The 14,283-nt window shown below is 39.9% G+C and overlaps 1 protein-coding gene across 1 annotated transcript in view; it reads right to left on the bottom strand.

The window, feature by feature from the left end:
- Positions 1 to 846: 846 nt before the first annotated feature.
- Positions 847 to 14,283, bottom strand: part of COMMD10 (COMM domain containing 10) — a 433,041-nt gene continuing 419,604 nt past the window's right edge. Inside the window, exon 7 of the mRNA XM_077290707.1 lies at positions 847 to 3,342. Coding sequence (XP_077146822.1) covers positions 3,304 to 3,342 — 39 coding nt within the window. The 3' untranslated portion in view covers positions 847 to 3,303. The remainder of the gene's footprint in view (positions 3,343 to 14,283) is intronic.

Below are 14,283 nucleotides of genomic sequence, written 5' to 3'. Positions count from 1 at the left end.
GTCATGAAATCTGAAGATTGGCAAAGGATTTTGGGTCACAATTTAGTACCCAGCGTCAGAAGGCTGGATTTGCATTCTAGCTCATAGTGCTTCCAGCAGGACAATGACCCCAAAACATACTTCAAGAAGCACCCAGAAATGGATGGAAACAAAGCACTAGAGAGTTCTGAAGTGGCCAACAATGAGTCCGTGTCAAAATTCCATTGATCACCTGTGGAGAGGTATTAAAATTGCTGTTGGGAGAAGGCGCCTTCAAATATGAGAGACTTGGAGCAGTTTGCAAAAGAAAAGTGGTCCAAAATTCCAGTTAAGAGGCGTAAGAAGCTTGCTGATGGTTATAGGAAGCGATTGATTGCAGTTATTTATTCCAAAGGGTGTGCAACCAAATATTAATTTGGGGGTAAAAAATTTTGTCAGGCCGATTTTGGGGGTCGTGTGTGAAATTATGTCTAATTTGCCTGTTTTTCTCTGTTTTCTGGATTGTTCCAATATACACAAAGTAAATAAACATGTGTACAACAAAACATTTGTAATTGCAAGAATTTTCTGAGAAAAATACTTCAGTTTCAGGAACAATTTCAAGGGTGCCAACATTTTCGGCCATGACTCTATATACATAATTCATATTAATTTCTTCACATTTCTGGGTCTGAAACAGCAAATTACCAAAAGAAAATTCAAGCTATTACTGTGGCCACCAATTTAAATGTCCATTTATTAATGTTGCCATTACTCAGCGGGCTTTTTAGTGAATAGTGAGTCATCAATTTTTGCCCGTTGATTTGTATCCATAAAGCATAAAAAAAAACAGATGAAAAGTACAAGAACATTCACGCTTAGCTAAGATTTTCTATTATTCCAAATTGTCACTTTATTTTGCAACACAAGCCCTAAGGGAAGATCATTGGAGATGTCATATCAACATTTTATGCTTTGTGTGTGAACAACAATAACAAATGCGTTACAAAGTAATGTTCTGTAAATCCAGCAACAGTCACAAGAACAAGGACATGCTATGGCCTGTAGGTTTCATTATAACTGTCATGTCTAAAGAGTTAACTTGCAGAAAATGGTCAAAGTGTATATGTAGCACAAACACTAAGTATTGGAATGAAGTTGTAATTGGTGGAATGTTACTTGGAAAAATAAATCACTTTCTACAGTCCGACATTAATCACTTATCATACATTATTGCTCTCTAAACTAAAAATAATTCATGTTTACAACAGAGCAACAAGTTATCTAATTCTCCAAACAGAAAAGTCAATAAATGATTAAAATGAATGTTAGCTGGATTTCACCCCCCAAAACTATTTATATGCTTTATATGCACATTTAGTTCTTTCAAAGACAAGTCCAGCAAACAATTTTTATAGCCAGTCTGTTCACCTGTTCCTGAGAAATCAGCGTTTGACGACATGGAATGAGGCTTAAGTCCTTTCGGTGCGTGGAAGCACTTCTCAAGCCTCTGTCACTCCAGCTCTATTCGCTGACCAGCGCTGCTTTCTCCTCCTTGACTGACAGCTCCTAGTTTGAAGTCACATAGCACAGAAGCGGTTAGTCAAATAGAAGGAAGTGCTGCGGTGATAAGAGCTGGTGTGACAGAGGCTTGAGGAGTGCTTCTGTGTGCCAAAAACACCTCATTTGCATGCTCATTGCTCAGTAACAGAGGAACGGACTGCCCATGTAAAGATATTGCCGGACTTGTCTGTGAAAGATGTGGATATAGTTTGGGGGGTGAAATCCTGGTGACAGATTCTTAATTGCGTTCATTGTACAAACTTTTACATCTACTGTACTGTGAAATTTCAATTCCGTTATAAGACCACTCCTTAACTGTGAGATTGTGTCTGTGTTTTCTTTGAAAGGATCACCCCTCTAGTAGATTATTTTTTATTGTAATGCAGAGCATTGAAAGAAAGCCCTTTCCATAAAATATCTAGTTTCCATTATTTTGAAAATAAAAGTTTTCCTATTTTTTTGTATAACAAAAAGTGCTTTGTGTAGCAGCTCTGCACTATTTTAAAGACCTGTGCACAGAATGGAACTCTGCTTGTTTACATTCAGATGCCGGAAATGTTTCCTGCTTTCGAGCTTTGAGCAACGGTTTCAATGCCTGACAATATAAGACATCCACATTTCATTTATACGGACAACAATGCTCGGACTGACTGTGCGGTCTCCTGACCTGAACTATTATCCTCATCAGCAAATACAAGGCTGCTAGTTTGGGTCAGTAGACCACCGATCGGTTCATATGAGGACAGTGGGAAACGAACATCTAAATTCAGCCTTGCATTGATACTTGATCTTAACGAAGATTACGTTAATCTGTTAAAATCTGCTTAGTTGATGAGCACATTTGCCATATTTCCCTCATATGAAAAACTGATGGCATTTAATCATTTATATGTGGAAGCTATGGCTTCTCTATTGAAAAAGTGTTTGCATGCTGGTTCCAAGATGTAAAGTTTCTGAATGTAGACAATCTTTCCATACACTGACAGCGAGCAAAAAACTTGCAAAGGCATAGGCGTTGAAAAATGATACAACGATTAAGCTTTAGTTACAAAGATTAGCCTAGATTCTTGTCCCCCAAACAGTAAAAGTAGTAGCCATGACCTAGGCATCTCTGCAGGTATAGGCTCCAATGGCAAACGTATGCCAGTATTTTTGGCAAGGGAAGAACACTATTATTCGCCTGGCATCTCCACTACCCAGAGTGGCTGAAAACTGTTGGGTCCTCTGGAACTGACCATATGGTTCCATCTTGTTCATCTACCTGAAGATCGCGTGCTAAAAATCTGAAACTTTGCAGTTTTTCCATTTGGAGGGTCAGGATTGATAAAGATCTTTCTCATTATTGATCTCAGTATAACATTACAACCATTGCCTATAACACTTGATGGCTAGCATATGTGCGTCAAGAAAGGTCTTCAAAATATGGTGTAAATCTCACAGTCCATCCTTGGATCCTTCTGCTTTGGATAATTTTTACTGTATATTAAGGGAATGGTATAAGTATAAATGGTAATAGAATGATCATTACTTTCTTCTGCGCTATTACAATTATGTATAATGTACCCAGTATTCACAGAATCCAACTCGAAAAGTCAATTAGACTCTGTGCGTTGTTCACAATGATCTCCCTCGTCTAATGTTGCTCCTCTAAGAGGAGATAAGCCATATAATTTTACAGGAAGCAGCCCATTGATTCCTTTAACAAACACAGCTTGGCAATCTATCTTCTATACCAAATAATGAGGTGGCAGGAGTGCCGTGGAGGAAGCCATCTTCAAGACATCACGTAAGGGAATCCAGCTGTGCTTGGATAGTCTCAAGCTATTAAAAAGAGAAGAGATTTCATATATAAGGATTATTTACACACACAGGTAACGCCGAGCAGCATTGAAGCTTTGCATATTAAACGTATTTGCGTAGAGTTATTAAAAAAAGTAGCAGAATCTTACAATATCTGTTTCATAAAAAAACATTTCATCTGAAAGCTTAAATGAATGTGAGATTTCAGAGAACTCAACACCTGTTTTTTATAACGGCAAATTACGATTTCTCATTTGGCACTATAGTGGAGGCTGAGCCGCCGAGGAGGGAAAAAAATCATCTTTGATTGTGCTTAATCTTCTGTGCACAGCGAGGTAAATTAAGTCTCTTTCTGAAGTTGGAAATTAAACTCACAGTCTCTGAGCAAATACCCGCATGTACATTCATGTTTTGTATACCTCTTACATGGTCAATAAATTTACAATCTGAAGCAATAGATTTTGTCTAAATACACAAACGCTTTATATTTCACTGCAGGTTGAATGCTGACCTTGGAACAGATTGCTTTAGTACAATGTAAGGTCGGGTTCAAATCACGCTTTCGCCATGTATCAGTGGCTCCGTCAGAGCTCCCGTCTGAAGCCCTTAAAAAATGGGATTCAGGGGTATCTGCTGACGAGGCTATTGACTTGAATTTAGCAGACAAGGCCATTTTGTGCTCTGTCTGACCTCATTTTTGGTGGTATCCACCTTCTCAGATGGGCCCAAAAACATGGTCATCTACATTTTTGCGCCATCTTGCCAAAAATTAGTTCAGAAAGAGCACAAGTGACCCCGTCTGCTTCATTAAAATCAATGGCCTTGTTGACGGATATGCTTGAATCCCATTTTTCAGGACTTCAGATAGAAGTCCAGACGGAGCCACTGACATGAGGCTAAAATGTGATGTGAACATAGCCTTCAACCTTATACACAGAGTTCTTGAGGCTCCATACTATGTGTACTGCCATATGGTGGATCATGGGCTGCACATTACAGGATTTCCTCCTATTAGAAGTATGCTACAATTTTTAATGAAACCCAACAGAAAAACTCTATAAGCCTGTGTATGAAATAAAAGGCATACATAGATACAGTAAGTGGCCCATATAAACCTTTAAATGTCTTATTACAGCTATGTACGACCCAGAGGTCTATTAATCCAGAAATACGATCATGGGGCCTAGAGCCATGTTCCCACAAAACAGTCTTAGAATTTGGAGTGTTAAAGGGATTTTCTCACAATTGACATTTGTCAACTATCCACGGATTAGATGAATATGTCTAAGCGTTAAGTGCTCCACAGCTGGGACCCTCACAGTGACTAAGATAGGTGTCTGTTATGACCCCAATGGCAGAGGGTCTCAGAAATAATTACTAAGTCTGCAAACACAAAAAACCAGCTCATAGGACAGTGGTAACTGAGCTGACCATATATCTAATCCTAGCACCACAAATAGCAGCAGCCGGGGAACGTGCCTACGTTGGTTCTAGACGTCTCGCGCCAGCTGGAGAACTAACTAACCCTAGAAGGGAAAAGAAAGACCTTTCTTGCCTCCAGAGGAAAGACCCCAAAAGTTGGATACAAGCCCCCAACAAATAATAACGGTGAGGTAAGAGGAAAAGACAAACGTAAGAATGAGCTAGGTATTTAGCAAAGAGAGGCCCACTAGCTAATAGCAGAATATAGTAAGATGACTTATATGGTCAGCAAAAACCCTATCAAAATATCCACGCTGGATATTCAAGAACCCCCGAACCGTCTAACGGCCCGGGGGGAGAACACCAGCCCCCTAGAGCTTCCAGCAAAGTCAGGAATCACATTTAGTACAAGCTGGACAAAAATAAAAGCAAAGCAAATAACCAAAAAACAAAGAAGCAGGACTTAGCTTAATTTTGCACGAACAAGGAGCAGCAGACAGGAGCAAACAGAAAGGATCTGATTACAACGATGCCAGGCACTGGACTAAGGATCCAGGAAGTTTATATAGCAACACCCCTGGACTAACGACCCAGGTGGGTGCTAAACTGAGGAAAGACAATCCCAGAGTCATATCACTAGTAACCACAAGAGGGAGCCAAAAAGTCTAATTCACAACAGGTGTCCTAAGAACCCATTCCTTCTAACATCATCACCGCAGTGAGGAATAGTTTGAATGGACCGGCCTCTGGGGCTGACTGACCACGCATGCTCACCTGCTACTCCACTCAAACTCATCCTTGCTGCGGTCGTTGTAGTGGAGCCTCCAATTCTGTTGTCACTGGAGACCGAGCAAACATACATTTATCGTCTATAAACACCAATTTTGGGAAAAAGTATTATTTTTGTAAATTCACCTGGTTTTATGTTAATGTGAATGTGGCCACCAATATAAACAGATATAAGAAACATATGAAGAGACACTTGCTCTGTGCTCCTCCATTTTCAAATCATAGCCTTTGAAAGCCTAGCCTAGGAAAGAGAGAGCAGTGGAGAGAAGATAGAGAGAGGTAACCAATCCCGGCGCCTGTGCACTGCAGTACTTTGCTCTGCCCTCAACAGGGCAGACAAAGTACGCCTGTGCAGGAGCCGCGGCAGGAAGAAAAAAAAGAGGACGTCATCGTATGAAAATGGGAGGCGCCGGACCCGGACCGCGACGCCCATCAGACCAGACCGCAGCGGGACCGCCCCTGGGTGAGTATTATATAACTTGTTTTTCTTATCTTGCAGGTTACATCGGGGGCTTATCTTCAGCATTACAGAATGCTGTAGATTTGCCCCTGATGCCGGTGGCCTTAGCTTATAGGCGAATTTTGGGGTGACAGATTCCCTTTAAGAGGATAAAAACTTTGATGGGAGTCTTTCTTTAAACTAAGTATGTGCTTGGCTATTTTGTCCTAGATGTTTGTCTTCTTCTGTACCTTTAGGCCATGTTCACACTCTGCGGTGTGCTCTGCAGGTTTATCCCGCAGCGGAATTGATAAATCTGCAGGGCAAAACCGCTGTGGTTATCCCTGCAGATTTATCGCGGTTTGTTCCGCGGTTTCCGCTGTGGGATTACTCCTGTAGTATTGATGCTGCATATGCAGCAATATGCAGCATCAATAGTAATGATAAAAATAATAAAAATTGGTTATACTCACCCTCCGATGTCCGGATCTCCTGGGCGCTGCACCCGGCGGTCCGGTTCCAAAGATGCTGTGCCGAGAAGGACCTTCGTGACGTCACGGTCATGTGACCGAGGTGTCATCACGGTCATGTGACCGCAACGTCACCACAGGTCCTGCTCGCACAGCAAACCGAAGACCGGACGGCCGCGGGCAGCGCTGAGAGGTGAGTATAACATGATTTTTTATTTTAATTCTTTTTTTTTACATTATTTATGCTTTACACTATTTATGTCTCCTCTCCTCCACCCCGGGTACCACCCGCACATTATCCGCTTACTTCCCGCAACGTGGGCACAGCCCCATGCGGGAAGTAAGCGGTTCAATGCATTTCTATGGGTGCAGAATCGCTGCGATTCTGCACAAAGAAGTGACATGCTGCGGGTTTTTAACCGCTGCGTTTCTGCGCGTTTTTTCCCGCAGCATGTGCACAGCGGTTTGCGGTTTCCATAGGGTTTACATGTTAATGTAAACGCTATGGAAACTGCTGCGGACCCGCAGCATCAAAATCGCCGCGGATCCGCGGTAAAAACCGCAAAGTGTGAACATGGCCTTACAATGATGCTAAGATATGCTCTTTAGTACAATCAGAATTGCTAGAGCTTTCTGGGCTTGTAAACTGTAGAAGAGGATAAAGCATACTAAAACTAAGGCATACTGGTCAGAGTGGTTAGTATCAGTTTTTAAATCTGCCATTTGTATTTACTTTTATTTGTTGGTAATGTGGGCAGAAAAATCTATAAACTCTACAGAAGTACTAACTTTGGATACATGAGATAAAGACTTGGCAGAACAATGTGGGACATATACCGCCTGAGCTTCCAAAGAGCTACTAAATCTGGTACTTTTTCGTAAAAATGTTATGAAATAAATGTTAACATTCACTGATCACGCAACTGTCTGTAATAAGTCTGAATGGGCAGACACTGTGGCCACTCTGGGTCAATATATATATATATATGTATATATACAGTATATATATATATATATATATATATATATATATATATATATATACATACATACATACACACACACACACGCACATATATATTTACATACATATGTACAGGTGCTTCTCACAAAATTAGAATATCATCAAAAAGTTAATTTATTTCAGTTCTTCAATACAAAAAGTGAAACTCATACATTATATAGAGTCACTACAAACAGAGTGATATATTTCAAGTGCTTATTTCTGTTAATGTTGATGATTATGGCTTACAGCCAATGAAAACCCAAAAGCCATTATCTCAGTAAATTAGAATACTTTATAACACCAGCTTGAAAAATGATTTTAAAATCCAAAATTTTGGCCTACTGAAATATATGTTCATTAAATGCACTCAATACTTGGTCGGGGCTCCTTCTGCATCAATTACTGCATCAATGTGGCGTGGCATGGAGGCGATCAGGTATTGGTACTTTTGGCAGTATGGACAGGTGCCAAGGCCTGCTGGAGAATAAAATTTCCATCTCCAAAAAGCTTGTCGGCAGAGGGAAGCATGAAGTGCTGTAACATTTCCTAGTAGATGGCTGCACGGACTTTGGTTTTGATAAAACACAGTGGACCTACACCAGCAGATGACATGGCTCCCCAAACCATCACTGATTATGGAAACTTCACACTAGCCCTCAAGCAGCTTGGATTTTGGGCATCTCCACTCTTCCTACAGACTCTGGGACCTTGATTTTCAAATTAAATGCAAAATTTACTTTCATCTAAAAACAACACCTTGGACCACTGAGCAACAGTCCAGTTCTTTTTCTCCATAGCCCAGGTAAGACGCTTCTGGCGTTGTCTATTGGTCATGAGTGGCTTGACACAAGGAATGGGACACTTGTTCCCCATGTCCTGGATACGTCTGTGAGTGGTGGCTCTTGAAGCAATGACTCCAGCAGCAGTCCACATCTTGTGAATCTCCCCCAAATTTTTGAATGGCCTTTCCATAACAATCCTTTCAAGGCTGTGGTTAGCCTGGTTACTTGTGCACCTTTTTCTACCTCACATTGTCCTTCCAATCAAATTTCCATTAATATGCTTGGATACAGCACTCTGTGAACAGCCAGCTTCATTAGCAATGACCTTTTGTGGCTTACCCTTCTTGTGGAGTGTGTCACTGACTGCCTTCTGGACATTTGGCAAGTCAGCAGTCTACCCCATGATTGTGGAGCCCACTGAAACAGACTAAGGGACCCTTTTAAACGCTTAGGAAGCCTTTGCAGGTGTTTCCTCTTAATTATTCTAATTTACTGAGATAATGACTTTTGGGTTTTCATTGGCTGTAAGCCATAATCATCAACATTAACAGAAATAAACACTTTAAATAGATCACTCTGTTTGTAATGACTATATATAATATATGAGTTTCACTTTTTGTATTGAAGAACTGAGCTAAATTAACTTTTTTATGATATTCTAATTTTGTGAGAAGCATTTGTATATAAAGTCAAGTTTCAACACTAATTAGTGGAATCGCTGACATTGAATTACTGATCATTAGATGCAAGAGAGAAAGAGGACTCGATCTCTATAGCACCACCTGTTGGAAGCCGCAATCCATCAAGTCACTATCGACCCTTTAAACAGTCTTGCAATATAGCTGGCGTCACACTTAACGTATTAAAAATCGGTCCGATTCTCTCGGCCAAGAGTCGCACGAGTGTTCTCCGTATGGTCATCCGTGTGTAATCTATTTGCAATGCGATTTTCTTGCATCTTTGTATCCGTATGACACCCGTATGCAATGCGATTTTATGAGCTTTTGCATACAGCAGTTCTCTGTCATTTACACATCACTTTAAAACAAAATATTATTCAAAACACACACACAAATATAGTATATAGGATTACATACAGTAAATACATATAGAATAGGTAGATATATAGATGTCAGTGACAAATACATTTAATACAATGTGTGCAAATTACTGGACATGTATTTAATTAATAAAATATTATTTTATGGAAAAAAAGGGAGTGGGCTTCAGCGCAGTTTTTGCAACCAACAGAGGGAAAGCCAGCGACTGGGGGCAGATGTTTATAGCCTGGGAAGGGGGTAATACCCATGGAGCTTAAAATAAAAATGACGTTGGGTCCCCCTAGAATTAATAACCAGCAAAAGCTATGCAGACAGCTGCGGGCTGATATTAATAGCCTAGAAAGGGGCCATGGATATTGGCCCCTCCCTGGCTAAAAATATCAGCACTCAGCCACCCCAGAAAAGGGGCATCTCTAAGATGCGCCAATTTGGCACTTAGCCTCGCTCTTACCACTTGCCCTGTAGCAGTGGCAAGTGGGGTAATAGTTGTGGGGTTGATGTCACCTTTGTATTGTAAGGTGACATCAAGCCCACGGCTTAGTAATGGAGAGGTGACAATAAGACACCTATCCATTACTAATCCTATAGTTGTTACATGTTAAATAAAGACACAGCCAGAATAAAGTCTTTTAATGAAATAAAACACAAAACAGTTGTCCCATTTTATTATTACTCCTTACCCATGCGAAGCCCTCGATCTTCTGTAATAAAAATAAAAATAACAGACCAACAATATACCATACCAATATACCTGTCCGTAGTTATGTTCCATGCCGTAACCCATATCTGGGGTATATACAGTTTTCAACCAGGACGGTGCCAAGATGCGACCGCCCTGGCTGAAAACCACTGGTGAATGAGGAGATGCTGCCAGCGCAGCTTCAGTGACTAGCGGTGCCATAACTGATGTTGCACTACTTCACAGCCTGACCTACACAGAACTCTAATTGTAAATACACAAACACCACACCAATTGCAGGTGAAAAAGAGGCATAGGCAAATGTATAAAAAATGCATATATACTTTATTTAAACATACATAAAAAACAAAACTAGGAGACTCATAAAATACCAATGGCATACAGAGCAAGACATATTCATTAGCACTGCTGCAAAAAACTGTACCACATTACTGCTGATCGCAATACATATTCAAAATCTGCATTATGACTCATACAGGGGTCTATAAAGGCAGAACATATTGCTAGGCAGAAACTTCTTCACCATATTGAAATACAATCTACGCCTCAATGATATCTTGCCGCACATATAGTGTTTTAATGCAGGCAATAGATAGGGCAATACTCATATTGGTGTCATATATATATAAATTAAAATAGTGGTAACAGAAGAAACAATTGCAGCCAAATATCCTGTTTACTCACATAAGTATGAATCCTGCTCCGAGTGACCATCAGTAACCCCGACAGCGCCGTTTCGCCATAGTGGCTTCCTCAAATAGGGGCCCCTATTTGAGGAAGCCACTATGGCGAAACGGCGCTGTCGGGGTTACTGATGGTCACTCGGAGCAGGATTCATACTTATGTGAGTAAACAGGATATTTGGCTGCAATTGTTTCTTCTGTTACCACTATTTTAATTTATATATATATGACACCAATATGAGTATTGCCCTATCTATTGCCTGCATTAAAACACTATATGTGCGGCAAGATATCATTGAGGCGTAGATTGTATTTCAATATGGTGAAGAAGTTTCTGCCTAGCAATATGTTCTGCCTTTATAGACCCCTGTATGAGTCATAATGCAGATTTTGAATATGTATTGCGATCAGCAGTAATGTGGTACAGTTTTTTGCAGCAGTGCTAATGAATATGTCTTGCTCTGTATGCCATTGGTATTTTATGAGTCTCCTAGTTTTGTTTTTTATGTATGTTTAAATAAAGTATATATGCATTTTTTATACATTTGCCTATGCCTCTTTTTCACCTGCAATTGGTGTGGTGTTTGTGTATTTACAATTGGTTTCTGAGGTGGCTAGTCCACGACTGGATTTTTGGTTATGTACTACACAGAACTCTGGAGCGTGGGAAAATGCCATTTCATTTTCACACACTCCAGTGTTCAGCGCAGGTCAGGCTGTGAGGCAGCGCAGCATCAGTGACGGCACCGCTAGTCACTGCAGCTCCGCTCTCAGCAGCTCATTCACCAGTGGCTAGGTGAGAGGCTCTGGACTGAGATCTAAGGGGTAAAGCTTCTCCTTGTAGAGAGTGACATACCAATGGAAGGCCATCCATCCATCTAAATTTTCCTTTCCATATTTTATCTGCTCAGTGTTCTCTTTCTTTTATTATTATATAATAAGTATATAAGTATTATTATACTTTGAAATAGAAACCAATAAAAAACAATAAAATATTTTGTGTATTATAGATTTTTGTTTCTTCTGAAAAGGTATATAAATCATGGTTCTTCCCAATATTCTCACTTTTATTAATTGAGCCCAATTCATTTGTGGATTTGTGTGCCTTTTCTGTCTAGTTTTTGTTGTTTTAGCCTATTTTTCATTTGATCCTAATTCTTCTTTTACATTGCGGTAATGTTATTTGCGTTTGCCTGTTTGTTTTTATTTTTATGTTCACCATTGTGGGCTGGGTTGGGGGATTCCAGATGGTGTCACCTGATTCATCAATTGTGTATAAATGTACTGCAGTCCAGATATTTTACTGTAAGTTTTCCACCATTTTAGCAGAACATGTGCTTTTTTTCCGGGGTAAAAAAAATAAAGAACAGCTTTATTTTGCATAAAATTCATGACCCATGTGCCATTGTGATGAATATGGGACAAAAACCTTCAGCAAATAACACAAGTAAAAAAGACCAAAAAAAGACTTAAATAAATCTAAAATTATGAATCTGGCCCTTCTTGATTATCTTTTTTTCTACATCAGAAGTAGTGTAGTGTTCTTTCACATGTTGCTTACTAATTTCCTGTTTTGAATAAAGAAGTTCCAGGGCGCTTCCTTGAGAGGATCGTTAACTCAATTAGGAATAAGAGGGTTATATAGTTAAAGCACTAAGTATCTCTGATGGTGAATCAGATGATATTTTATTGGCTAAGTAAAATGCAAAATTTTATAAAAGACAATTAAAACATTTTTTGCTATAAAAATAAACAACGCGTTTCGGCCATGTAGGCCTTCATCAAGTGTATAATAAAATGATTTTTAAGCTATTTATTCCCCATTTTCATTGCTAATGGGTGTGGTTGTACTAACTGAGAAACAAATCGCTATCTATCAAACTCTTTAGCAGTTAAAGTACATAAATTATAACTTCATCCCCAAGAAAAGAATGTTTTTTTACATAAATTCTTTTTTACTTTCTCATGAACATTAAGAATCTCTAATAAAAGCGTTTATCTCCTATCATGAAATATCTGATATGTTCGAACTTATTGGTATCCCAATTCTCTTTAGTTTTACTCTACAAGAGATACTTAGCTTTTTTTTTTCTTTCCAAGTGTTAGTTGCTTGGGAGTCAATGACAAAGTCTGTCTAAAAGTGACATGCATTATAGAATAACCTTTTGGCTCAGTTTGAAGCATGAAAAGGTCACCTCTCTAATAGGCGTTTCAGCATATTACTCTTCTATACTACATTTCAGGTTTGAAGATCCTCAATAAAGAAAGATCTTCATATAATGTAAATAATATTTTTCCTTTAAGTGGGTATCCGGGACTCTAGAAAAAATATATATATATATCTTAGCACTAACAGGCATGTCACTGCAGCTTACCTGACTGTTGTGCCCGAAGCTGTTTTTCCCTGGCACAGAGCGGTCTTTCCTGTCGGGGATTCAGAAGTCTCTGCTGACGTCACATCTACACAGCAGAGGCTTCTTTTCGCGATGGGGCGTGACTTCCAAGGTTTGACAGCCGAATCACCACTGCCTAACTGGGGGAGCCAGCTGTCAATTAGAATGACCTCGGAAGTCGCACCCCGTCGCTTCAGCAAAGGCAGCAGAATCCCCGGCAGGGGCGATCTGTGACAGCTCTGTGCCAGGGAAGAACGTCACCGTGCACAACATGCAGATAAGTTGCAATTACCTGTTTGTTAGTGATTAGATTCTTTTTTTTGTAAAGCTAGCTCAGTTGTGTTGTATGTATATTTTTTTATGCTTTAAGCTTCATAATCTCAACTTCTCGATTGCCGGAGTTACCAGGTGCTCCTGCTTGATTGACAGTTCAGGCCAGCGGCATTGTTGTGTTGCTGGTCTGAACTGTGCGCCTACAATGCTGCTCTAGAAGGCACCTTTGTCTTTACAGCATTGGAAGCGCAGTGAAACTGAAGTTAGACTCATCAGAAAATAACCACATGCTCCAGCGATCCTGGCCATCTTCAATGCAGTGCTTACAAGCTAACTATAAAACAGCTTGAAAGCACTGCACATCCCCATGGCAAGAAGCAGTAAACAACAAAATAAAAAGAAAGTAAACAAATTTAGGGGAAAACGGACCAATTTCAATAAGTAAATTACAAAACTGATTATTTTTATACTAGATGGTGGCCCGATTCTAAAGCATCGGGTATTCTAGAATATGTATGTATGTATGTATGTATATAGCAGACACATAGTATATTGCACAGGCCACGAAGTATACAGGAGCCATGTAGTATATAGCAGACAAATACTATGTGGCCTGTGCTATATACTATGTGGCTGCTATATACATACATACATATTCTAGAATACCCGATGCGTTAATACAGGCCACGCAGTATATAACAGTGGCCACGCAGTATATAACACAGCCCAAACAGTATATAACACAGCCCACGTACTATATAACACAGCCCACGCAGTATGTAGCAGCCACGCAGTATATAACACAGGGAACGTAGTATATAACACAGGCCACGCAGTATCTAACACAGGGCACGTAGAATATAGCACAGCCCACGCGGTATATTACACAGCCCACGCAGTATATAACACTGGCCATGTAGTATATAGCAGCCACGCGGTATAGA

Source organism: Ranitomeya variabilis, chromosome 1 (assembly GCF_051348905.1).
Source record: "Ranitomeya variabilis isolate aRanVar5 chromosome 1, aRanVar5.hap1, whole genome shotgun sequence".
Lineage (NCBI taxonomy): Eukaryota > Metazoa > Chordata > Amphibia > Anura > Dendrobatidae > Ranitomeya > Ranitomeya variabilis.
The sequence above is the reverse complement of the archived record's forward strand: the minus strand, read 5'-3'. Positions and strand labels throughout refer to the sequence as shown.